Consider the following 26,238-nt stretch of genomic DNA (forward strand, 5'->3'; position numbering starts at 1 on the left):
ATGGTTGCGAAGGTAGTCAACGCGATGGTGTGCAAGCATGGAGGTGCCAGACCGAAATTGGAACCGGATCTTCGCTGCCCGATGCCCATCCGAATGCCGGAGCAGATACTCCTTTAGACCTGCACCCTCAGTGACACGGTTGTACAGTCCAAGCCGAGGCTTGGTTGAGAGGACCCCCGCAAGCAGCGCGGTGTCCCTCTCCTGAACAGCAGCATCAAGGGCAGTGACAAAGGCAGAATAACCTGCATTTAACCAGTCACGTGTGAACGAAGTAAATGATGACCAAATGCCATCACACACCTGACTCAACAACCGCCTCTTCCTACCCCTGACACCTGTAGGGACCTCCTGACTATATAGGAACCTCTCAAAGCGACTCTCAGGCATAGCCTGCAACCGGTGCTGCCACTTTAGCTTCGCAACATCTCTGCGCGAGCTATATTTTTAGGGTTGGATGATAGTCAATGATAGTCAGGGGTTAGGGTTCAATGCAAAATGATAGTCGAGAATGATCTGGGTACCCGGTTTTGGGCTGAGTGCAAATGACGGGCAGTGACAAGTTCTGATGATTGCGGGTTTAGAGATGAACACTGGATGATAGTCAATGATAGTCCGGGTATAGGGTTCAATGCGAAATGATAGTCGGTGATGATCTGGATTTTGGGCTGAGTTCAAATGCTAGTTAGAGACAAGTTTTGATGGTTAGGGTTTAGAGTGAAGTCGGGATGGCAGTGAGTGATAGTCCGGGTTTAGCGCTGAGTTCAAAATGATAGACAGTAATGATTAGAGGTTTGAGCTCAATAAAAAATGACAATCAGGGATGATCAGGGTTTGGGGCTGAGTGCAAGGACGGGCATTGACAATTTCTGATGATTTCTGGGTTTACAGATGAACACTGGATGATAGTCAATGATAGTCAGGGGTTAGGGTTCAATGCAAAATGATAGTCAGGAATGATCTGGGTTTTGGGCTGAGTGCAAATGACGGGCAGTGACAAGTTCTGATGATTGCGGGATTAGAGATGAACACTGGATGATAGTCAATGATAGTCAAACCCTGAATCGTCAGGAGGCAAACATGAGACTCTCGGAGAGAGGCAATATTGTGCAAGAGCTGGGGTGCGCGTCTGTCATAGTGCAACAGCTTTCGTATGTTTTATATCCACCGTTACATCTACCATAAAGCACAATCAATTAACCAAGTTTTAGAGCGCTCAAAAATATATGTTCCATGCTTGCTTCCTTGCACAATCGCCCCAATTCTGCAATTCCACCATTTGGGGAAAGCTCTGTCACACACTTGCACTTGAAGAGCCTCAATGAGTCCAGCGCTTGTCCGGACTGGCATGCTTCAGTCTCTTCATAACGCACAGCCATGGCTTGCCATCGCAGGCCACGAATTCGCCCCACATACTCGACAACATCATCTTCTTCTCCTGCATTACAACCATGCAAGAACGAAATCACAGTTCCACATGTAAGACAGCCAGCTGTGTGGATTTTGCGTGTTGTCCTGCATCTACATTTCACTGGTGCCTTTCAAGAGGGGTGCGTCAACGCCTGAAGTTATCCCCAAAACAAATCATGCAATGAGGGACTACAAGCAATTGAGTGGGCTTCCATGAACAGACCTTCGCAAACAAGGACACCAGGATGCCCAGGCACACAATAGCCACCCAGCTCCAGTTCGCTGCCCCAGTTTATGATGCACTTGCGCTTAGTCGTGCTGAGGATGTGGTGAAACCAGATGAGCCTCCTGGCTATCTTCTCAGATCCAGTGGCTTCGCCTTCTGCGCAACAACACATGTCGACAGTTTGCATAGCCTCTTCTCGTTGCACAAGGACCCCATGATTGCCTGCAATTTGGTACAGTTGTACCCACCTGCTCGTTGCCTTTCTGTGTGCGGCGATGTGTGAGCCCCGTCTGCCTCTGCTTGGTCGCATGTGTCATTGCGCAAGCTGCAGACGTATTCTTGTCCTGAAGCCTGTGCAGAAGAACTGCTGCGGTCAGCCCGACTATTATTGCCGCTCTTTAAGAAATGAGCTGGAGACAGGAGCAATCTACAATTAGCACAGGATGATCAGTTTGAAGGTCGGAGACATCCGCAAACGGGCAAAACCTGTTCTGTGAGGTTTTGGATAGATTGTGTGAGGCAATCCACAGCCACCAGCAGCACTTCGGCGCCAGCTTGATCCTCAGCGCAATGAGTAACATCCCTTGTCAATGCATCATGCACGCTTCGGCTGGCATTGCATTCGACCTGCAAACATGAAGGCAAAATTCAGCAGTATTGGTGGTTCAAAATTGAGGAAAAGGTGCAGGACATTGATCTGTACTGTATTATGCATTATGAATTATGGATTGTGCAGTGAGGAGAGATGTCACACAAATGAGTACTGCTACACGTGCCTGCAATGCGGGGCTCACAAGAGGATACATAGCAGGCAGCGCAAAGCGCAGGTACACTGGCTGGTCCCCAATTGAGACCTCTGGGAGTCTCACTGCGCCACTGAGCGTGGACAGCACATCCACGCGCCCTTTGTCCAACATCTGGCTGCCAGGTACCCACCGTTTTAATCTCGGATTCGCCAAGAAACAATCATGGAATCTTGTCATGAGTGTGTAGGTATGCGCAGGCGCTCACCTGCCTCGCTACCGCCAGAGTGTGTCTCTCTGTCTCTGAGAGCAACAGGCCTCCATCTTCTGGAAATACACATTGCATGGCCTCTATCTCTTCTACCTAACAAATGCAGCAAAATATGTAAGAGGAGGCACATGATCCTCAGTGCAGGTGAGCACTTCTGAGAGCAATGACCCTTATGAAGGTAATCACCTGGCTTTGCAGACACTCCAGGTAGGGCTCTCCCATCCTTGATGATCCCGAAATACACCTCCGATTCTTTGTAACTCTTTATTTAGAATAAATTTTCGGCACAGATCAGGTGGACATGATCTCAGACCGGACTATTGTAAATAAGGACACAAAAGCTGCTGCATCTTGAATGAAAAGTGCACCAACAGGACATCCAGAAGAATTCAGTTTCAGGGAAGCACACTTGATGGTTGAAATAGAGACTGAACTAAGTCAGTTGAACATTGCAGAAGACTCCGCTAGGGTTTTCCATATCCCTCGATGCAAGGGCGTTTATGGTGTCAGGACAGTAGCTCCTAGCCATCGAAATATCGCGCTGAATCCTAGATTATTAGACCTTGCGCCCCGCGTAAGAAATTGCTCGTTGAGGATATGCCTACATAGTGTGCTGTTATCTGCGGCTCTGTGTTGAAGGACACGGCCAGACTCAATCTTCGATGCTGCAGTCCAGTGGCTGGAGTGCAGCGGGCTCCCTGAACAGCAATCCCTTGCTGCAGGGCAGGACCTGCACTACATCACAATTCAGAGCAGCTTCCGCACCGCCATTGAGGCGGACTTCTTCAGGCAAGGACCCGCGTTGATTTTGCGTGTTATTCGTTGATACCTTGAGACCTACTCAGTCATCAAAGTCCTCACTTTCAACACCATAATTTGCATGTTGTCGCCAGTACTCAAAACAATGAAGATTGTGTTGTTTTTAGCATTGGACTTTGTGAATGCCAAAGGCACTTGACGATTGGCTTGGATTGTGTTCAGGACTCAGCAATGCCATCAGTCGTCGCAACAATGGTAAAATGCACGCAAAGCCCAGCACCAAGGTGACAGAAGAGCTGTCCCCCTTGGAGCTTCTGCGCCGAGAGAACGAGCTTCTCAGGGAGACAATAAACTCTGCAGACTCTGCGATCGAGGAGCTGGAAGCACAGCTGCAGGTGAGTGCAAGGAACATTTCAGGGGTATTCTTGTTCTGATAGACATCGCATTGATGCGAAGGTCCTGGATCGCTTTGCCTGTCACCTCGAAGGGAACACTTACACCAGGTGATCATTTCTGGGTATTGGATCTGAGCTGTACCTGATTGGCCTTCAGGAGGAGGGCGTAGATGTGTCCGAGCTGGAGAAGAGCCTGGCAGAGGAACAGGCTGCAGAAGCCAGCAAGCTTGAGGCAGAATCAGACAACCCAGAGGATTTCTGGTCTCCAATCGCTGCGCCCCTCCCTGCAGGCACCAAGCTGGACGAGTATGGAGCCCTGTCCCCGATTCCGCAGCATGACGGCACTGAGTGCCTGAAATGGGATGACTCTCTCTGGTCGCATGCCGACCACTTCAAGGTAGGCGTTGCTTGGCGAGCTTCTCTTTCATCTCCCTGAGACCCCAAGCTTGCAAGCTCTTCCACTTGTCGGGATCTGTGTTTAGAAACTTGAGCAGAAATAGCGGATGAAAGCATGCATACTGACCTTTGATGCGTGCCCATTCCCTGCAGTACCGGTGGAATGTCTACAAAGGCATTCGCGATGCCATCGAGAAGAATGAAGGCGGGTTGGATAAGTTCTCACAAGGTGCACTGCCGGCCACCCTACATTTCAAGCACTACTTGTTATAATATTTGTTCCTTCCTGATGGTAATCGAGCTGTGGTGTGAAGATCAATTTCCCTGCAGGGTACAACTACTATGGGCTGAACCGAGGAGAGCACGAGGGAAAGACAGGCATCTGGTACAGGGAGTGGGCGCCTGGCGCAAGGGTGAACGCACACATTGTCTCACCTCCTGCTAAGCATCCATTAGCGCATGGCTGCGGTGTGCTGCTTTAAGTATACCAGAACACCAGCCACAGAAATATATATGCTCTTTGCTTGAAATTTGCAGGCGATTGCGCTTATTGGTGAATTCAACAACTGGGACCCGCTTCCCGAGCACTGGGCCGTGAAGAACGACTTTGGCGTGTTCTGCCTATTCCTGGCTGACAACGCCGACGGCACCTCACAGATCCCTCACAGGCATGACACTTCCAACTCTGCAGCTGAACCCCTGACTACTAGCTGCCTTATAGGACTTATCCTCCACTGACCGTGTGAATTTGCCAGCTTCAGAAACCGTTGTGTCTGCTCAATAATGTGCACCATTCTCGGGAAGAAGCTGGGCAGCATGCTCTCAGGGGTGCACGGCTCTTTGATGTGGGTGTTTACCGTGCGCAGGACAAAGGTGAAGTCCAGGGTAGAGACTGCGTATGGCGAGTGGGTGGAGCGCATCCCAGCCTGGATCAAGTGGGCCACCCAGGTGCGCTTAAAACCTCCCGAGCGAGCAGGTTGCTGCCATACGCTTCTGAAATGCCAGTTGCTGCCCACATGTGGCAAGCACTCAAGTGTCCTGGGCACTGACCTCCTGAAGTTGTTTCCTCAGGAGTGGAACGAGATTCAATTCAATGGAGTGTACTATGAGCCCCCGGAGGCAGGCGCCCCTGGGGAGGTGCCCACCTTTGAGACATCCTACACCTTCAAGTACCCTCGCCCCAAGCGCCCAGAAAACCTGCGCATCTACGAGGCCCACGTGGGCATGTCCTCCGAGGAGCCAAAGGTGCACCCTGCCATCTGACAATTGTGTTGTGTCTCATGCTCCTGAGATTGGGCCTGCACTAGCATGGATACAACATTTCCTTCCTCAGTAGACTGAGGGTCTTTGCCTCTATGTGCAGATCAACTCGTACATGGAGTTTGCAAAGGAAATGCTGCCTCGGATCCGCAGCCTGGGCTACAACACAATCCAGCTGATGGCAGTGCAGGAGCATGCCTACTACGGCTCCTTCGGCTACCACGTGACAAACTTCTTCGCGGTATGCTTTCCAACTATGAATGGAAGCAGTGACAGCTGCCATGTGGCAAAAGTGCCTCATTGTGCCCTTTGGGTACAGCGTTTTAAAATGGTCAAAGAACAACCGCATGGATCAGAAGCCTCTGCAGTATTTGTTATTGCTGTTCAAACGCAGCGGCTGCATGGCGCAAAGGGGTGTGTTGTATTCTTGCAGGCGAGCAGCCGGTGCGGCACGCCTGATGAGCTAAAATTCATGATCGACGAGGCGCACAGGCTGGGGCTGTTTGTGTTGATGGACATCGTGCACAGCCACGCCTCCAAGAACACCAACGACGGCATCAACATGTTTGATGGCACAGAGGCCATGTATTTCCATGGTGGCGGCCGCGGCTACCACTGGATGTGGGACTCGCGCTGCTTCAACTATGGTGTGTCACCTCTGCCAGCCCTGATCTTTTGCAGACCAGTGCTTAAAAGAGATCATGCAATATTGGGAGCGGTCATTTGGTATACGAATGGGGAGTGTCTGTGGCTGCGGCACAGTGTCTGTGCAAGGGGGACTTAATGAGCAGGACCTGAGCTAATAGCTTTGTATTGGCGGCAGGCAACTGGGAGACGCTGCGCTTCCTGCTGTCCAACTCGCGGTGGTGGGTTGACGAATACAAGTTTGACGGCTACCGCTTCGACGGGGTCACCTCCATGATGTACCACCACCACGGCCTGCAGATGGCATTCACTGGTGCGCTACGTTTTGCTGGTGCATGCTGGCTAGGCTGTTTGGCACCGCTCACTCACTCGGTCATCAGGCATGTGTGGCACCTGAACACAGCTCAGAGACATCCTGCCGTTTGCAGGCAACTACGACGAGTACTTTGGCATGGCGACCGACGTGGAGGCGGTCACATACCTGATGCTGCAGAACCAGGTGCTGCACGATCTGTTCCCCACCGTCATCACCATCGGCGAGGACGTCTCCGGCATGCCCACCTTCTGCAGGTGACCATCTGCATGTGACCCCAGCCGACATAGATGCTGCGTGCCCTCACACTCTGATACCTGCGTTCAATCACCAGAGGGGTGGCTGTCAGAGATCAGTCTCTGGCTTTGGGAGGTCTTCTGCAGATTTGAGAGGCGCATAAGACAACCAAGTTTCAGAACAAAGCATTACAAGTGCTTTTTGTGGGATGCAGGCCTGTGTCAGAGGGAGGCATTGGGTTTGACTACCGGCTGCAGATGGCCATTGCGGACAAGTGGATTGAGCTGCTGGAGGAGAAGACAGACGACCAGTGGGAGATGGGCAACATCGTGCACACGCTCACCAACCGCCGATACGCCGAGGCCTGCGTCGCATACGCCGAGTCCCACGACCAGGTGATCCCTCTCACGATCTGACATGCCTGCTCAACACCTCAACCCAAGTGCATGCGCATGACTTATGAGGCAACTTCATGACAGCTGCGCAGAGGTGTTGCAATGTGAGGGTACACTGAGCTTTGAGATGGGTATGTCTCATGAGCTGTTCAATTTTCTTTGTGCAGTCTCTGGTAATGAATTGAAACTGGTTCAGCTTGTTGCATGCATGACTCGTGTGTGGTGCGTGTGTCCTGAACAGGCGCTGGTGGGCGACAAGACGATTGCCTTCTGGCTGATGGACGCTGCTATGTACGACAAGATGTCCATCGATACACCCAGCAGCGTGGTGGACCGGGGCATTGCGCTGCACAAGATGATCCGCCTCATCACGCTCACACTGGGCGGAGAGGGCTACCTCAACTTCATGGGCAATGAGTTTGGGCACCCAGAGTGGATCGACTTCCCCCGCGATGACATTATCGACACCTCCACCGGCAAATTTGTGCCAGGTACGGCTCTGCGTGGGCAAATCGGGGCTCAGCACCGGCTCTGCATTACAAGTGATCACAGACAGACATGCTCTGAAGCCGCCATGCTCTCCACCATGAGTGTTTTACAAGCAGACTGGCGTCAGGGTTTACAAATCCTGATGCACCATCAGTTCCTCAAATCCTGCTTCTTTTCCACTGGGTTTAGGGTGCATGAAGAGCAGTCTTGCATTGGGATCCAAAAGCTTTATCGATTTTTTTTCTGGCTCCTCACAAATGTCATGGCATGGTGCAGGGAATGGTGGCAGCCTGGAGAAGTGCCGGCGAAGGTGGGACCTGGCGGACGCAAAACACCTGAAGTACAAGTTCATGAATGCGTTTGACCGCGCCATGAACCACTTGGACAAGGCCTTCTGCTTCTCCGACGACCCCCACCAGTGGGTGTCGCGCAAGGTGCCCCCCGAGTTCCTGTTGCGAAGCTGTAGCAGATCACGCTCATATTACAGCTCGTAAATATTGCCTTGATCCATGAGACTTAACACAGTCCTAATGTCACCGCTGTCGTCCGGGCAGACGCTGCTGCCAGGGACAGATATTGCTGACTCTATGCGTATATGAAAGCTTGGAACTAAGGCGCTGACTGAGCCAGTTGCATGATGTGTCAGGACGAGAGCGACAAGCTGATAGTCGTGGAGCGCAGCGACCTGGTCTTTGTGTTCAATTTCCACCCAGTGCAGTCCTACACCGACTACCGCGTCGGCACCTGCCTGCCCGGCCCCTACAAGGTGCACCCCCTCACACCTCTTTCTTTGAGCTACTGTAGTAGTCATTCTAAAACCTGCAATAAATAATTATCTTTTACCAAAAAGGGTGGATATATAAGACCCCATCTCCCAAAATATAAAACCTAAGATACTTTTGAGACCAGATTCGGAAAGCTCTCGACAAGCTCATTCCAATGGAGAATGACCCTGGTATATTTGATTTCAGGAACACCCCAAAAGTTGCTTTGTAAAAGTGTCCGCACCTCCGAGGGTGCGGGTTTTCGAATGACTACTACAGTATTCCCCTGTATTCACGTGTTGACGTAGTGGCGTCATGGCGTCTTGAGCTCGTTGCTTGCTTAAGGCGCCATGGCGTCTTGAGCAAGCAACGACAGGCGGAGTCTGTGAGGTCTCTACTGGACCTCTCCCTCACGCCTGTGCTTGCTTGTGCAGATCGTGCTGTCTTCGGATGAGGCGGTCTTTGGCGGCTGGGAGAACGTGTCAAAGAAGTATGACGTGGCGTATCAGACAGACGAGGGCCTGTACGATAACCGCCCCCAATCCATGCTGGTGTATGCCCCCTCGCGCACCGTCGCAGTCTACGCCAAGGCCGAGTTCTGCGATGCCACGGGCGACCAGTCCCCCACCGGCATCCCCGGCCTCGGCGTCAAGGGCCGCGGACCCCACTGGCAAGCGTGAGAAATCACTGCAGACCACCAAGACTTTATGGGCCAAAGAAGAGCAGCAGTGCTGGTCTCGACGGCCTATTTGGCGTCGCTTGTCTTTGATCTGGTGAATGGCGCGCAATATAAGCAGCGAGGCAGTTGTGTTTGCCTCTGGGGTTCTCAATGGGTCTGCTGATGCCCTGCACTGAGGTTGTACCCAGTGTGACGAAAGCGCAGCTGCTTGCCTGATTGGCACCTTGTCCGTGGGCTTGGAGCATGGGTGTAGAGATGAAGTCTTTTGCATGCTGCATCAGTTGGTGGATTTTAAATTTTGTTGAGACACAGACCCGCAGGAACGCTTAGAACATGGCACAAGCAATTATTGCCGCTCAACGTTGCAGAGCAATTCGCACTGCGGTCAATTCTAAAATGAGCAGCTGCAATGCACATCAGCCAGCTTTGCGCTGGAAAAATGGATTTATATCTTTTGGGGATGGGTCAGGGAGAGAGTGTGTCCTAGACGGCAGAGCATGCTTCCTGCCATTCAAGATGTGTATTCCACAGTTGGTCAAGGTTCTGGCAACCTGACCCAATAAAGTTTGAGATGCAACTTGCTGCATGTGTGATTAACGATCTGGAGTTGTGTGAGCAGAGTGATCCTGGAGCATCGAGTGATTAGTCCCTGAACGTGGCTAAATGACAGCTGAGTGGCAAATGCTGATAGCCAAATGGTGCACGTGAATGTGCAGAGAAGATCATGTATTTTGTAAAAAGATTTCCCACACACGACAGGAGTCCCTTCCATCTTGATAGTTCCTGGAATAGCTGAAAGGCGTCGTTTCTGGACAGCCAATCTGCAGCAGCATGTGATCACAACAAACTCGAGCAGAAATATATTTTGGAACTATGTGTGAATGTGCATGTGCGCCTGATCACTTGCCAGCGAATTTCTCTGATAGCCAGTTGCAACGAGCACATTCATGCCATTTGTATGGCGATGTACTTTGCAATGATGCACCACGACACACCCTGGCCCTGTGGACTGCAGTGCATGGATCGTTTTTGTCTCTTTGCTGCAGCGTTTTCATGTACACGCGTTTTTACACAGGGTTTCCAATGCAGATGATTGGAAAGCCGGTCAAATTGAGCATACTATAGACATCAGTAATATATACACGGCGCTGTGTGTTTGCTAGCTTGAGAACTGGCAAACTTATGGATCAGTGTCAGCTTCTAATATCAGATCCCAAAGGAGTCCTATACAGGCTATTGGACCTGCCAGTAGTTTTCTGGCAGCTACTTCAGTATACAGATGCCAAGCAAAAGTTTAAAGTGTCTTGCAAGCAGTACTTGGTCGACGCAACTTGCTGGTATGGTAAACCATGGCAAGCGTGCTTATTTACAGTGCTACTGATGTGCTCTGAAAGTGCTAAGATAACTTGGTATCGACATACCAACATGCACAAAGCTCATTTGTTGATGTCCTGCAGCGCCTTTTTGATGGCTGTGCTGGTGGCATTCTTTGCTCCCAGCCATGTACTGCACTGCTCCAACACCTCAGCCTTCTTCGTTTGGAAGTGCGCCCTGCAATATTCAGCAAGCCATCAATCTGTCAGTACAGGTAGCGAACAGGCAGCCCCGCATGTGCAGCTCGGTAGGGCTCACACAAAAAGCGCTACATGCAGAGCACAGTTTTTTCACAATTTTGCCAATGATCAGCAAACACTCTTGAAGCAAAGTGCCATGCATCCAGCGCCGCGTACCTGATGACTTCTGCAAACGCGGCGCAAGGCTTCTTGAGGGTGTCCAGCACAGCATGCTCCAGTGTGGCCCTGCGGATGTTTGCATTGTAGCTGTTGCTGTGCTGTTTCCCACTTGGTGTGTTGCGCGAGCTTTCGTAGCCCGGTTCGTTGAAGTAGGGATCCTCCACCAGGATCATGCTCTGGATGCTCACAAGCACCTGCACTTAAATCTCAAGACTTCAAATGCCTGTAATGTTTGCAAAACAGAACCAAATGCAGGATACCCAGCACTTTGAAGAAAAAAAATACAGCGGACCTGTAGCAGTGTGGAGGTGCCAGGGTCCCAGGAGGGGCCGCTCCATGTGCCCAGCAGCGAGAGGCACACCTTCCCACAGTTGTACAGGTTCGGATTGAAGCGCACGCGGCCTGCACCTGTGGTCAGAAACTGCACCTGCAGCATCATAGAAGGCATGATGTAGCACCCTGTCGTTGCGAGACACCTGTCACAAAAAGCATGGGCGGGAAATGCTGCAACATGCCAGGGAGGGTGCACGCGCATGCCAGGTGGCAAACATGATGTGCAAAGCTGCACCACGATGCATCCCCCTGCAAGGCTTTATATGGAAATCACTGACAGAGCTCCATTTCAGGCTCGCATGGGATAGCAGAGTAGTGTGAAAAGTGTGAAGCAGACCTCGGGAGGCTTGTTGGGGTACTCTGGCGGCAGCAGGATGTCAAACAGGAAGCAGCCGTTGGCGTAGGGCGTGCCACCAGGGCCGATGATCAATGCCCTGCCACATCAGCCAGGAAAAGGTTTGAAAACAGACAGGTGCTATCGATTAGCACACTTGCAATGCGCACTGATAATACACTTGCAGCTTCTAAAAGCACTATAAGACTAGAGGGCATTCTTTTTATCAACCGGGCATTCCTTATATCAACAGCATGGGCAGCGCACGAGATACAATCAGATCCTTGAAAATCACTCAGCTGCCTGTGAGGAGGGCAGGTAGTTTCTGATATAAGCACAATCTGTATATAGGAAAGCTGCAGATGAGAGTTGATGGCCAGTTCCTAAATTGAGCAGAGGGGGTAAAAACGAGGGTCACCTCATGACATTGACGTGGGATGAGTCGACAGCCAGGAAGATGGATGTACTCCAGGCCACAGGCAGGCACGTCGCCAGGGAGCTCTGCTCCTGCACTATCCTCCGCAGCCACGCCGCCCCACCTGCTCAATAATCACAACAAGAAGCTGAGACAGAATACAAGGGTCATATCTCTCACTGGGGTTAAGGTCACAGGAAGGTCTGTTCTACTTATTGCAGATGCAATTTGTCATAGGTGAAAACTTGACAATCTTTGATGTTTTGGGGTACTGCATAAAAAGAGAGGATGTTTCGGACAAGCTGCCTTACCTCCTTTCTCCTGCCCTGCAGCTTTGCGGAAGTAGAAGTCGCCGCCATCAATCAGTGCATGGTCCCTGAATCTGAGGCCCAACATGGTGTCCGTGTACCTGACCAATCACAGTGGAAGAAGTGGCTATCGATATGAAACCTGACTAGTCGGCAGGTAGCTCCACAAAAACAGGCAACCTTGCTGCTAGGGGGATACTGTTCCTAACAAGACCCCACTTGCGTCGGTCAGCCATTGAATGCAACAGGCGCTCATCATCAATGTGGCTCACCTCTTCTCCAGAACCGACTGCTCCTCTGCGCGCCCTGGAGAGGCTCCTTCTGCACGACTTGCACAAGAGCTTATCATTTTGCGCTACAATTGCAAGGTTTCCCATAAGCAAAGACTTTACGAAGGGCGCAATGCACTCTCGCCTTTAAGCACGCAGAAAGCCATGCATGCAAGCAGTGTGTCAACAGAAAGTCACCATTAATGTACATCAGGCCTGCATCAGCCTCACCTTGCTCTTCAGAAGCAGGCACGCCGGCGACAGTGGACCTGAACATGGCCACGCTTTCGCTCAGCTGCTCGTAGGTGGACGCAATCTCCAGCGCAACTGACAGGGCCTCCATGCTGCTCTCCTCCCCATCACCAGCTGCACAACACACCGTCACTCGTTTAAAAATGGCCCGGGGAGGCTGCACAAAGCCTGTTTGCACTGCAGTACGGTCTCCCAGAATGCCAACCTTGTTGGTACATCTGACATCAGTTAGTCCAGCTGCCATGTGCTGTCACAATCCCACCCTGCCAATGCCGCTACTGTTTGCACTGCAGACTAATCTCCTTTGGCAGGAGGCTGCTCGGTAGCCTTACAATGCCTTGATAAAATGAGAATTAAACATGCATGCTTAGGAAACTTCAGGTCAATGCTGATTGCTGGCATGCGTAACTGGCAAGGCCAGCTCTGCTAAAACAATTGAGCACCAACAGGGACCCACCGAGGTCCTGGGCGCTGCGTTTGAAGATGGTGCACTGGGTGTTGAGTGTGGTGAGTGCGTCCATGGGGCTCGGTGCCGCGGCTGAGGAAGATGGCGCGGCGGCCGCGCCACCCCGTTGCCAGCCGAATGCCGCCAGCGCCTCGTCATGGTCTGCAGGCTGCTGCAGCACCGGCAGAAGCTCCATGTGCGCGCCTGCCACGCATCAGTCAATGTTACGGACTCGAGTGTTCTGATGCAGCTATAAAGTGACACAGTGCGCTCGTGATCAATCCGCACGTCTATCAATGGTGTCAGGGGTGCTTGTTGACAGTTGCTTTTTGGACTTACCAAACTTGGTTGTGGAAATTGGCCAGAAACACTTTTAGTACTATATGTTGATGCTGCACAAAACAGCCAAATGCGCTACCAGGTTGGTTTTCATGCGTTCTGTGAATTGTGAATTTGCTGTTAAAGAGCTGTACAGGGGAGTGCTGCGTTTCTGCGCACCCAGCTTGCGCAGCAGTTGGATGAGTTCAAGATAGAGGGCGCGGCGCGAGCCGATGTCCATCAGCGAGTCGTTCTGCAGCAGTCGCCGCATGGACGCGCCCAGGCAGGACGCCTGCACCAGCGCGCACATGCCCACCGGCAGCCCGGACCTCCTCCCTGGTCCCATGTCCTGTACAAGCCACATCAGGACCCCACACTCAGCCACAATGAAGACCTTGAGATTTCAGCTACTCGTGTAAAAATGGTTTTTGTGGGGTTTCATGCAGGATCTTGTGTTCACCTTGAACCCTGAACCCCTCACAAAAAAACGAACGTTGGGTCAAACTCAAATCAAAACGTCTCTCTTGTGGTGCAAAAAAGCCGTGCAAGCCAGAGGTCCCACATCGTTCCCTGCAGAGAACGGGAAATAGAATAGGCAACGTGAAGACACCCCTTGGGGAGCAGTCAAAGCGTGCACCAGGCATGCGCGGATGTCCGCCAGCAGGCGAGTCATGGCGGCGTCAACATCGTTCTGCCGCTGGGCCGCAGCAGCTGTCGCACCGCCGCTGCCTTTTTGGAAGAGCGTGTCGCCGCCATAGCCGGTGCCGGAGCTTGTGCCGCCCTTCCTCGCTTTTGGTGACGCCACCTTCTTGGATTCTGATGAAACGCCTGCACAAACGCACTCACTCATCGTGCATGTTCACGCTACCATCAGGCAACACCCCTAGAGGCCTATATATTGGAGCTGCTCGTGGGTAAAACTAAAAACTGTGGGGTCCTCTCAATGCACAGTAGAGCCCAAAGACACTCTTGGGTGGTGAGGTAATATACAGCATGCGCTGACCAGGCATGCGCTGGTCAACGGTGAGCTTGCAGTGCAGCCGGTAGATGAGGTTGCACAGCCGCACGCATCGCTCCTTCTCTGCCGCTGCGGCCTGTCCCGAGGTGCCCACGGCGCCGCCAGTAATAGCGGCTCCCGACCCAAGCCTGGGATCCTCCACTGTGCCAGTGGATATGATCTGCGCCACAGCCCAAGCTTGAAACGGCATGGTTGTCATTGTGTCTGTCATTCTCTGGTGAAAAGGTGATGCTGGAATGGCCCAATTAAACAGTTCTTTCGCCCAAGTGAGAGGTGAATCCACACACCTCGCCACCGTTGCGGCTGATGCCAGCTGGACAGACAAGGCAGATGTGGGCTGCTTCAAAGCATAGGCCTTTTAGCTGGGCAGCCGCGTCCGCAAGTTTTCTAGGAGGGCTCGCCACACTGCGGGTTCTGCATTGACACACATGAGCTACTCACCAAGAGACAAAAGACGGTTTCTTTACAGAGGTGGAATCTCTGCTTTGTCATTCAAGGGAACCAGACTTGGATCCACCATTTGAGGACACTGGCATAGTGTGCAGAAACAAGTTTGTGCTGTATATGCACGAATAGCTGATTGCTTGTGATAGATAACATTCGAGCAGCACCGTCACAGCTTGGCTTCCTTAAGCATGTGCGCAATCGTGAAAGAAATGTCACCTACTTGAAAGGCTCTCACCTGAGTGCCGCGTGCAATTCAGCGACTTTCAGATTGGCTACAGCGGCGACCATTGGCATGTCGGGGCGGTCAGGGCACAGCGGGCACTGCAGCGGTACCGCCCCAAAGTCCTGCAGGTTGTCGCGCGAGCGGCGCGCCAGGATTGCTGCCTCGCGCAATGCCGCCATGCAGATGCGCCCATCCATCTGCACCAAGAATCTCACCTCTTATTTCCTCTCCAACAGCCAGGGTCAGAAAAAGACCTAGATAAATTTTGCACAGCAGACACTGCAGTCAGCTTCTTCATCTTCCAACGCAGGAAAGTGAAAACGATTGCATTTAGCGATCAGTTTAGGTCACGCATTATCCTAGTACTGCAGTGAGACTTCAGACAGCCGGGCTTGACATGATCTGGCGATGTCATATGCATAAACATGCTTCAGGTTGTTGAATGTCGGATTTGCTGTGCAGGAGGTGCGGAGGATCGATAAAGTACCTTCTTCAGAGCTGCTGGGTGCATGAGGTTGCACAGATCATTGCGCGACAGTGGCCTGCGGCAGGACTGCGCAGGGCAATGGATGTGGCCTAGCAGCGCTCCTAGGTTGATAGGCAGGCTGGCTTGCAGGGCGCCCACACTGTCCTCCAGCACACCCCTGCAGCATACAGATGTCTCACAACTCGCATTCGAGCCCTTTCCATCAGTTACATCAAACTGCATGGTTTGGTCCAGTCAGCAAATTCTCATGCTTCACATGCAATGCAGCATTCACTGTCATTAGCTGCTGACATAGTCCAGTGTACATGCCCACAGTCGCAAGAATGCAACAGAATAATGAGAAAGTCCTGCCACATTGCGCTGCAAGAGACCATGAATTTCTGTGTACTGTCAAAGTGCCCTCTGCAAAAGTATAAAACAAAAGGGTGCACATTGCGAGCTGAGAGCATTGGAACAGCAGCTGTACCTGCTGTGCCGGCAGCCACAAGCGTCCAGGATGTACATGTCCGTGCTCGTGAGCCCACTGCTTGGACCAGCATCCGATCCATCATTGGCCACCACTTCCTGCATTCATTTGCATCTGCCTCTGGACTCCAGTCATGTGACCAGCGCTTATGCTCTGCGTGATCTACTGGTGGACACAATAAGGCAATGAAAGTCAATGGGATAATAGATCCGACATGTAAATGAAAAACTCCAGATAATCGACTGTTTGGCCAGTATGTTCTGTGGGGCACCTTTGAGGAAGGAGCCTCCGCATCAATGTGCACGACTTCGCAATCAGCATCCTTGGCAGTGCTGCCCTTGGACGCTATGCAGAGCTCGCAGTTGAGCAGCTCTGCGTCATTCACAAAGGTGCATTGCAAACACTCCCAAGCGTCTGCTGAACCTGCAATTCCAGCATTGAATGTCAATGAATGAGCAGCTGCCACAGGTCCATATTTCCCCCATCAGTCAGCGGCCCTGGAGTGGTTATGGGAGTCCTTGCCGGAATGGGGCAATCATTCTGCATGGTGTGGCCAGACTTCCATGTTTAAATTGTGCTGGGCAATTACCTTGCTGAGGGCGAGCAGCTCGGCAGACCTCACAAGCAGGGACATTCCCATTTATGAAGGTGCAGGAGTTGCAGGTCCAGACCGAGCAGTGGTCATCCACCTCCACCTGGCGCTGCTTCTTCTGGCCTTTTTCAATTGCAGCTGCAGGCACACTGGATGATTTCAGGACAGAAATGCATTCATAAACCAACCGCATTTAGAATTAAGGAAGTTTTGATCTTGATTGAGCCTTATGGCGGGGTATAATCCCATGTTTGCCAGCAAAAGTCTTGTTCGTCTTTTAAGAGCCTTCTTTTTGCGTGCGTATCTTTCGCCGACTTAGTGTCTCTCTTCCACATAGTTATTTTTAGTTCATGTAAGGATAATGTGAGCGGCAACCGAGGCCCATGTCCCGTATGTTTGTCAAGATGATGACTGCCAGAAAGGAATGCTTGCCAGTTTATACAGTGGTGATGCATTGTTGCGTTCGCGCTTCACCACGTTGATTTTCAACATGCAGCAACTGAAAAGTTGCTCACCGAGTCGTGTCTTTGAAGTCCTGGGCCTCTTAACGTTTGGATCCTGAGATCCACTGTCCTCATCAGACACTTGGACGACCTCATCATCGCCCTCTGTCTGACGACGATGGCTTGAGGGCGTCCCAGAGCTTAGACATGCCAAGAGGCACCCCGTCATGCCAGTATCCCTCTGCCTTACCGAAGGATGGCCAAGGAAAGCATTCAGTAGCGTGTATTTCGAGGAGCTGTGGGCGCCTTAAGAGTGTGCACCCTTCTCATCCACCTTTATGAGTCGTATGTTAGTAACTAAGTGCACAATCGTTCTCTTCTGTTTTAGTGGGGAGACACCCTGATCGTCTCAATTCTGTTTCAGAGCTGCTGACTGGACATCGACTGGACGCCTGGCAGATCATGGATTGCCAGAATTCCTGAGGAAATTACCTTTTGAACAGAGTTACTTCGACTGAACATACAAAATCAAATATTATTGAACGACTAGAATGCTTAAGAATCAAATAATATCTTATTAATATGTTTTAGAGTGTCAATGGTTATCCGTCAATGCCGATCCTCATCAACGCTCTCGTCGCAAGCAGCAATGTCACTGGGGCTTACCTGTGCTTGAAATAAATTGCACGTTTATCTAAGCAGCAGGTGGCTTTCTCGGCGAAATGGTGCGCGCGAACGTTGATCTGCTGCATGCCGTATTCAAGCTTCTGCAGCAATCACAAGAGATACTTACACGCTTCTTGGAAATTGAAGCAGGAAGAGGAAGAAAGACTTCGGGCTCGATTGCACATGATGACCGATTACCAGTCCTATGATTTTTCTTTCAAGGTTCTGCTCAACCTCACCTAGATCGGGAAACAATGGTGCACTGATTTGCATCGCATTAAAGCCTCAGGTATCTGGGGACATTGCCTTGCATGTCAGCTGGCAACGTTTGGAAGGCAGCTTGCCGCTTGGCTGTTGAGGCCAAGAAAATACCTTTTCTACAGTGATCTTGTCAGTGAACTGTGCCTTGCACGGTGCAGGACACAGATCTGGAGAGGGAAGTGCGCAAGCGCCAGAGGAAGGCAGAGGCTGCCTGCGTGCAGCGGTGGCGATGGCTATTGGTGCTCTGCATTGGCACCTCAGTGGCAGCTCTGTCAATGATCCTCAACCTGGGCATTGCAGGCCTGAACTTGGTCAAGATCAAGGCCACTGAGCGCCTCATTGCAAGCACAGGTCCTAGAGCACTGTCATTACTTACCATGCCTTAAAACCTCCCTTGATTGCCATGGCAGATGGTGTCTTTCAGTCTGGAGTCTCGGCGTGCAGGGGGTTTCTGGCGGCCATATTTTCTGTATGTTGGTCTATCAGCCGCCTATGCTGTTTGCGCGGGTGCAATTGTTGCTTTTTGGGCGCCTGCTGCTGCGGGCTCTGGAATGTCTGAGATAAAGGTGCACATCTCCATTCATGCTGCCATGTAGTACAACAATTACACCTTGCAACAAGTAGAAATCATCTTGATTACAGCTACAGACAACTTCATTCCCAGATGATGCTCAATGGCAGCCCTTTTTTCGCCAGCTGTTCTCTGAAAATTGCCTGCTGACTTTCTGCTACCTTACAAGATCTGCCTTCAGTGGCACTTGCAAAATTCCCATCTGTCCTCTGTGAACAGGACTGTTGTCCATGTGCTGTCCTGCAGGCGTATTTCAATGGCGTGCACAGCCCAGGGCTGCTGTCACTGCGCACATTGGTGGGCAAGCTCGTGAGCGCATTGTTTGTGCTGTCAGCTGGGCTCATAGCGGAGGGAGAAGCGCCCTTTGTTCACATTGGGGCCGTTGTGGGTGGCGGTTTTGCATCTGCTGGATCCAGGTGAGTCAGCATTCAGGTGTTTTCCTTTTCCCTTTTTACAGAACAGTGCTTTCACAAGCTAGAATAAGGCACTCCTTCAACGCGATGTTCTGTGCTGAGCCCAATTCATAGCAACAACGGCCATGGCACTCACGCAATTGCTGGGTGTCTATGTTATAGCACAGGTCCCTCACAAAGCTGCTGCGAGGCCGATTTGAAGTGAAGCTGCCACGAAGCTGGGGTGGCTTCTTTCGCAATGACTTTGACCACCGGAATTTTTCTGCCATTGGTGCAGCTGCCGGTGCGAGCACTGTGGGGTCCATGACCTCTAGTAAATATCCATGCATGATGCTCTGGACATTTTCCTGACAAATAAATATCTTGGTCAGGTATGGCGGTGGCATTTGCAGCCCCAGTGTCAGGAATGGTCTTCATTGCGGAGGAGAGTGCGGCCAATCTAGGCGCTCCAACTTATTACAAGGCGCTCGCAGCCAATTGTGTTGCCATTCTCATTTTCAACCTGCTCTCTGCAGCCTACAACACCGGCTCGGTTATGGGGAATACAAGGTAAGGGGCAGCCCACCATGAGTCCACTGTTGTTGCGACCACAGCATGGGAGTGAATCAACGCCACGCCTACGTCACACTGTACCGTGCATCTTCTCTTAGCAATGTCAGCGATGTTAAGCTCGCATCGTGCGCCTGAATTAGTAGCAGATTTGCTGGGCAAATAGAGGCATGTCAATTGTGAGGTGCTGATCGGTGCATTACTTATCATTTTGTGTGCAGGTTATTCTCTCTGCTGGACACCTCGACAGCAGATGTACTGGGTCTCTTTTACGTCCGTCTTTGGGAGCTCCCGATAGTGGTCGCAATGGCATGTGCAATTGGGGCGCTGGGCTCACTGTTTGTCGCGCTCAACTCGCACTTGGTCTACGCGTTGCGCAAGCGGTTTATTCCTTCCACGTCCCGATTCAGGTGTTTTTTCTCTTCCGCCGCAGTCAGTGTCTGGATTTGTGTATGCCAGCAGGTGCCTCTTCAGGGTGCCAGCCATGACCAATTTTGCAGTAAAGGCTACAAGTCTATCATCCTTTGCAAAGCCAGCTGCCCAGCATGCTTCTTGCATGAGCTGTTGCATCTTTGCATAGAATGTTGAGTATGGTGTATTGTGTCTGCATAAGTGACATTTCGGATTGTGTGCACGCCGGAAAAGAGCACCAGATGGAGGTGGGGAACGTTCCAGACGACCATCCTTGATGTTCATGCAGGCGCACCCTGGAGGTGGTGGGGCTTGCCGTAGTAACAGGCACGCTGTGGTTTGGTGTCTCTTACGGCTCCCCTTGCAGCCCCGTGCCTACACCAGAGCAGCAGGCGGTGCTTTTCCCCGAGCCCCTGCCCTCCAACATCGTCACCCTTGCGCGCTACCACCCATACCCACAGCTGTGGTGCCCGGCCGGACAGTACAGCGTTTACGGGCAGGTGTGTCTTCTTCTCCTTCTTTTTTGTCATATTTGGGATTATTGACCTGAAGCAAATATCACAGTTTTGTTGCAAGCTTCTGTGTGCGCAGGTGTTCATGCGGCCCCCACGCTTGATGCTAAAAAATCTGGTAGGCTTGAGCCAAGGCAGCGCGCGCGGTCTGGGGCGTTCCCTCCTGGACGCCCCGACCGCCGCACTCTACGGCGCTCTCACGTTCGCTATGCTGACCCTCACCTACGGCGCAGGCGCCTCTCTCGGCGTAATTACCCCAGTGCTGCAGGCAAGCCGCTGTCTTCATGTAATTTTTCTGAAGGACCCTTAACTGTTCTGATTTTCCTCTACCTATGTTATGTGCCGCATCATTCATGCTTGATCAGCAGCCTGTTGTGCAGGGGAAATCCCATCCCACATTTACTCCTACAACATAAATGTACAACATACAATATAATGATATATATATATAATATTGTACAATACAACACAAATGTGTGCCGTGGTAAGAGCTTTCTTTTGGGTTGCAGTTTGGCGCAGCGTGCGGTCTTCTAGTGGGCCATGGCATCGCCTCACTCGCTGCCACCATTGATGACGCCGCCACAGTGTCCCTGTCAACATATGCTGTCATTGGCGCAGCAGCTTTTTTGAGCGGCTGCGTCCGCTACAAGGCCTCAGCTGTGCTCATTGCTGTTGAGAGCACGGGCGCCTGGGTACTTGTTGTCCCCGTCACCATAGCAGGTTGATTTCAAGTTCCTTCAAAGATCCTTTATGCCATAATATCCTGCCAAGTTCCACATCGTTCGAATTGTTCGCAGGAGAGCAGTGGGCAGGAGAAGTTTCAGGCCAGAGCTATTCATATGTAGTTGCATGTGCTTGATTGCTGGGGTGGCAAGTCAGACTGCAGGGATCTCAGAAAGGAGCCAGGATGCCTTGCTTCTTTAAATTTGGCACAAGCAGAACAGCCCTTCTTTACGGAGTTTGGGTGTGATGTGCAGTGTTTTGCGCCAAGGTGGTAGCAGACCGCTTCAATCGGGGCATCTTTGAGGCGTACCTGGACTTGGCCTGCGTCCCCTTCCTTCCTGAACCAATGACATCAGCCTCTGTCAGCTCGGTAACTAATCAGCTTACTGCTGCTGACGTCATGGCCACCGGCGTGACAGCACTGCCACCTGTGGTTGCCATCACAGAGCTCCTCCATGTGCTGCAGTCCACCTCATTCCAGGTGCACCCCTCCCTTGACCAGACATGTCTTTGCTCCAGCATTATTGCCATTGCCACAATGCAAGGCATTGTCATGCGTAAGAGGCTGAGGTGAAGTGGTAGGTGGTATGCACAGTTGTCGTATAGGTGTCTGTCAATACATAGGGAATAAGCTATGAACCACAGACGACGGTGCTTGCACTTGTGGCCTGTATGACCATCCCCCAGTTAGTCAATGCTGTCATGTAACAGTAATGGGTCATTCTGCAGGCGTTCCCTGTGACAGAGGAGGTGGAGCAGGCAGCGCAGCCGGGCGCAGAGTTCCATGTGCTGGGGGTCATAGAGCGCAAGGCCATGCTCAAGATGCTGCAGCACCGCATCGGCTTCTGTGAGGGCCTTGTCGCCGCTGAGATATTAAATGCTCCGGGGCACAGCAGAAGCAGTACTGGGTTGCCCGAGGACACTGAGGAGCTGCTGGCACTGTTGGTCAGCTTTGAGCAGCGCCCCTTCAAGGCTGACTCGCCGGAGGACCAGGCCGCCATTCTCAGGTAATTTGTCCATTATTTTAGTGATCTGCACTCCACATGATTTCTGCATAATCTCCTGCGGAGTGCTGCTTTGCGTAAACAAACGCGTTGGCCTCAGAGAATGTGGGAGCACGTAGCTTTCCACCCGTGCCCTTGCTGCACAAGAGTGTCTGTGGCCAATTTTATTACAGTGTGGTGTTTCTTATTTCTTCCTTCACGCACATTATCTGTAGGGCAAGCTTGGCACTCCATGTTGGCTCGGCCATGTGGGCCAGCCACTCAGGAAATAGGGCTCCTGCACTGCAACACCATGCTTGGTATGACTGGGCGAGGGACAACAGCTCTCACCCTGAGCATTGCTGTGAGCAGAGATGTGGGCCAGTCGTGTGTGGGGCGCTACCTCAACCTGCGCCCTTTCATGTTCCGGGCGCCACTGCTGGTGCAGCAGGGGGCCAGCTTGACGCGTGCACTGTCGCTGTTTCGCCAGATGGGCCTGCACCACATTCTCGTCGCTCCCCCTGACCCCCGCGCCATCGGTTTCATCACCCGCAAGGTACCCTACCATTGATTGCTTTCGTGATGGCTCTGCAAGAGCTGGCTCAGCAAACCTTCAGGGGCATCCAAAGCATATTTGAGCATCTTCTGTCATGTGGGTGGATTTAAATAGGTGGTTCCAGCTCTTGGAGTCTCCAGTGTGATTGCAGCGATGAGAAATAAACTTTCGTACCTGTGCCTTGGATGATTCCTGTCCACTGATCAGGTGTATGCAACACTGTCGCCTAAGAAGGACCAGGGAACACAGAACATCATGCGCGAATGGGATGTGCATGTGGGCTGCAGGACCTTGTCTATGACAATGCATGCCTGGCAAACCTGCGCAAGCACAAAGCCGGCCAAAGGGAGACTCTCCCGTCAAATGGACAAGATATTTGCGATGATAAGGAGCAGCACCCAGGAACTCTGGATGTGGAACTGGCGGAGCGCAGGCAGCAGTCGCTCAATGCTCTTGACAATGCCCGTGAGCATGGATTTTAGCAGTTGAGCAAGCAGCAACAAAGACATCCCTGAATTGGACGCTTGCAATATGCTTGCAGCAGCTAGTATGAGTGCTTCTTCTGCATAAATGACGATTGAATTCCTGATCAGAGTGCACTTCTAGTGCTGTTTTCTGCGTATTTAATTAAAATTGATTTTCACCAAGAATTGATCACTAGACTCTCACTCTTGAAGTATTCTTTGCAGATGCCTGGCTAGGCTATATATAGGCGCCTGCGGGTCTCAACCTTGGGCGTCAATTTGAACCATGGTCTGAAGGCGACTCAAGGCGCAATTACCTTGACTGCCATTCCTTTCCTTTATGCTAGTTGCTTCCAGGCGGTTAATGTTCGTCATTCTTGTGATATAAAGTTGGCGAGGATTAGTCCAAGATTGCTTGGTGAAAGAATTTGGGCGCAGATGGCACATGCAGCCAATCTTGGATTTTTGTCGAGGTCGGCGTTACGGCCCGTTAGCTATCCGAGGTATATTTCCCCAATGGCTACACTCTTCTTTTGTCACTAATCGATTGAAGTCTTTCAATATATCTTTTGACAATGTATGAACCGTTCCGTCAGTCGCGAAATACACCTGAACACGAGTCTTTCCTACGACTCGTTAATTCAGCAGACTACATCGCAGCCTATGTAGACGCAGATGGATTTGAAAAGATTGTACCTAAGGCGAGGTGTAACATTGAAAGATTCAGCACTGTAGCAGCAGATGTGATTGCCTGCTTGGTACGTGTCTTCTTTTGTTGGCAGCGGCATTACAGGATCCTTCGGTTGTGGGGTGGAAATATCTTGCCGTGGCTCAAAGTCTCTAATTCTTTACTAACTTCCACTCTATGCGCTGGCAGGAAGATGGAGGTCGTCCGATCATCATCACAGACGCATTTAAGAACTGGCCAGCTGTACAAAAGTGGAATTTTGAGTTCTTCAAACAGAGATACGGCCATTCGCCGGTCAAGGTGAACGACAGAGCACCTGCCAGGCGCGCAGACTTGAAGTCTGGACCAGGAATGCTGCAAACACGCGACACTTCATTGGGAACCTACATTGACTACGTTAAGGTGCGCCATGCCACCTGGTTTTGCAGTCTTAAGGTCCACCCATTCACCGTCGCATCTAAATGCCCACGGATTCTTGTATGGTTTGCCTTGTCTGCTAGTGCACTCACTGCAGCACTAAAATCAGTATCACTTCTGGGAGATCACCAGCATTGCTGGCATGGCTTGCAGAGTCTGCCGTCAACCTTGGAGGAGCTCAGAGACAGAGCGCAGTCACAGAACGATGCGTCCACTTCCGGTTGCTCCTCCCCTTTCTATCTGAATGGCTGGAGAGCGTTCTCCCAGCACCCAAAGTTGGCAGGTAATGTCAGCAATGCACCAGGTTCATGTATCTGCTGGACAGCTTCATTCAATATTTGGATTATTCTCCTTCAGTGCACCCATCATCTCTCCTCTACTCATGCAAAGCAGTGGTAAAAACGCTGGCGGCAAGAAACAAGACCAGTATGTCCATGCAGATGATTGTCCTGGGCCGGAGTTTCTGTGCGGCGTGGACCAGAGCACAGAGATCCTGTGTGCTTTGGAGGCGACACTTCTGGGGAGAGCATCACAGAAATCTGAGGCACTACCTCAGGCAGATACATCAGGCGCCTGGTCTGGTATCAGCCGCAACCTCAAGAAGGTGCGCGGCTTGTATCAATGAAAACAACACAGGCAAGCTGTACGTGATCTAGAGGGGGCCCACTGTAAAAGAACCCCGTGCAAGTCCATTGCTACCCAGGCAGTTTCCCCCAGTGTTGAAGCAGATTTTAAGCTTTGCATGGACACTCGCAATATGATTGCAGAATGTAATGTGCAGCTCTGGAGATCTCGAGTCTGCAGAATGCTAACAAAAGCGCCATTAGTACTGAACGAATCTCATATTGACAGTGTTGCCATGGACCTTTTTGAAATGCACACGCCTGTCAATTCCTATGGCAGGGCAGAAGTGACTGAAGGAAGGAAGAAAGATTAAACACGGGCTCCAACCGCCTGATTTAACATGAAATGCAGGTGTTCATGGGCCCGCCGGGGACAGTGACGCGGCTGCACTACGATGCCGGCGCTGCTCATGGCTACCTGGGCCAAGTCGTGGGGCGCAAGCTGTTTGTGCTGTTCCCTCCCACCGACACGCCATTTCTGTACAGGTGTGGCCTTCGCCACACTGTCTGCCTTCTACTGTGTGCAGGCAGCAAAGTGGCCAGCTGTCATCTGCCTTCCTTTGCATGCCTCCTAATGAGACCCTTGAGACTGCAGAGCACTCAGCTGAGCTTGCACGCAAGCCCAGCTTAAATTGTTTACTGAGGGTTGAGATAGATGCTGTCAATTGCGTGGGTCCTTTGCCCGTCCAGCTAGATGTCAATCTCTCATTATTGAGGATAATATCACAGGATGCAAACAAAATGGGTGGCAATTCATGCATGGCATGGTTTGAGAAGGGTTAAATCAAAGCCATTATGTGCATGCAGGATTGAGGGAGAGAATGAAACAGTACAGTCAGCAGTGGACCCTCTGGATCACTGCACAAGCAATGCGTTCCCCCTATATAATCTCGCCTCCCCTATCGCTTTTGTGCTGCACCCCATGGAGGCTGTCATAATCCCACAGGTGAGCCCCCTGATATCTGTTTGGAGGCTTCATATGAAGAACGTATGGTGTCAGTCATATCTGCGGACAGGAGAAATCGGCGATCATCCCTGATGCTGTTTAAATTTCTGCCGACCTGTGGACAGCTCATGCATGCGATGCGTGAGAGATGCTTTTTTCAGAGGTACATGATGATGTGATGTCTGATGTGGGTGGCTTGCCAGGGATGGTGGCATTATGCAGTGGCGCTTGATGCGTCGATCACCGTGATGCAAAGTTTCTATCATGCACCCACAAATGCGGCGGGCATGGTCGAGCTAGTTCTGAAGAGCATTGCCAGCATCAAAAAGTCGCGCGGATGAAGGCTTCAGCACTTTTTCGCAGAGAACTCTCTCTCACGCGTGCACCGTACTG

General features: G+C 51.5%; 3 protein-coding genes across 3 annotated transcripts; 2 read left to right on the forward strand and 1 right to left on the reverse strand.

Moving 5' to 3' along the window:
* The first annotated feature begins 3,214 nt into the window (after window positions 1–3,214).
* Window positions 3,215–9,729, forward strand: COCSUDRAFT_25768 (starch branching enzyme). Its single transcript, XM_005643734.1, has 17 exons — window positions 3,215–3,436; window positions 3,629–3,801; window positions 3,959–4,198; window positions 4,351–4,426; window positions 4,528–4,610; window positions 4,735–4,865; window positions 5,064–5,145; window positions 5,269–5,442; window positions 5,561–5,698; window positions 5,891–6,104; window positions 6,281–6,415; window positions 6,531–6,672; window positions 6,867–7,047; window positions 7,289–7,538; window positions 7,813–7,970; window positions 8,183–8,302; window positions 8,735–9,729. Exons 1-17 carry the CDS (start codon window positions 3,310–3,312, stop codon window positions 8,978–8,980), a joined length of 2,670 nt encoding a protein of 889 aa, XP_005643791.1. The 5' UTR covers window positions 3,215–3,309; the 3' UTR covers window positions 8,981–9,729.
* An 892-nt stretch (window positions 9,730–10,621) lies between these two features.
* Window positions 10,622–11,481, reverse strand: COCSUDRAFT_19606 (UBC-like protein; the record flags this gene model as incomplete). Its single annotated transcript, XM_005643735.1, has 3 exons — window positions 10,622–10,906; window positions 11,005–11,139; window positions 11,383–11,481. Coding segments are annotated over 3 exons (519 nt in total), but the record flags the coding sequence as incomplete, so codon positions are not given.
* Window positions 11,482–17,784: 6,303 nt separating this feature from the next.
* Window positions 17,785–26,186, forward strand: COCSUDRAFT_44621 (Clc chloride channel; the record flags this gene model as incomplete). The annotated part of the gene is made up of 21 exons (XM_005643736.1): window positions 17,785–17,787; window positions 18,148–18,340; window positions 18,434–18,555; window positions 18,807–18,976; window positions 19,141–19,256; window positions 19,345–19,522; window positions 19,744–19,932; window positions 20,223–20,433; window positions 20,525–20,731; window positions 20,955–21,165; window positions 21,423–21,649; window positions 21,898–22,175; window positions 22,524–22,707; window positions 22,995–23,172; window positions 23,847–23,929; window positions 24,049–24,261; window positions 24,430–24,559; window positions 24,717–24,880; window positions 25,252–25,385; window positions 25,707–25,845; window positions 26,049–26,186. 21 exons carry the CDS (start codon window positions 17,785–17,787, stop codon window positions 26,184–26,186), a joined length of 3,468 nt encoding a protein of 1,155 aa, XP_005643793.1.
* Between the last annotated feature and the right edge of the window lie 52 nt (window positions 26,187–26,238).

Source organism: Coccomyxa subellipsoidea (assembly GCF_000258705.1).
Source record: "Coccomyxa subellipsoidea C-169, whole genome shotgun sequence".
In the NCBI taxonomy this organism is placed as follows: domain Eukaryota; kingdom Viridiplantae; phylum Chlorophyta; class Trebouxiophyceae; family Coccomyxaceae; genus Coccomyxa; species Coccomyxa subellipsoidea.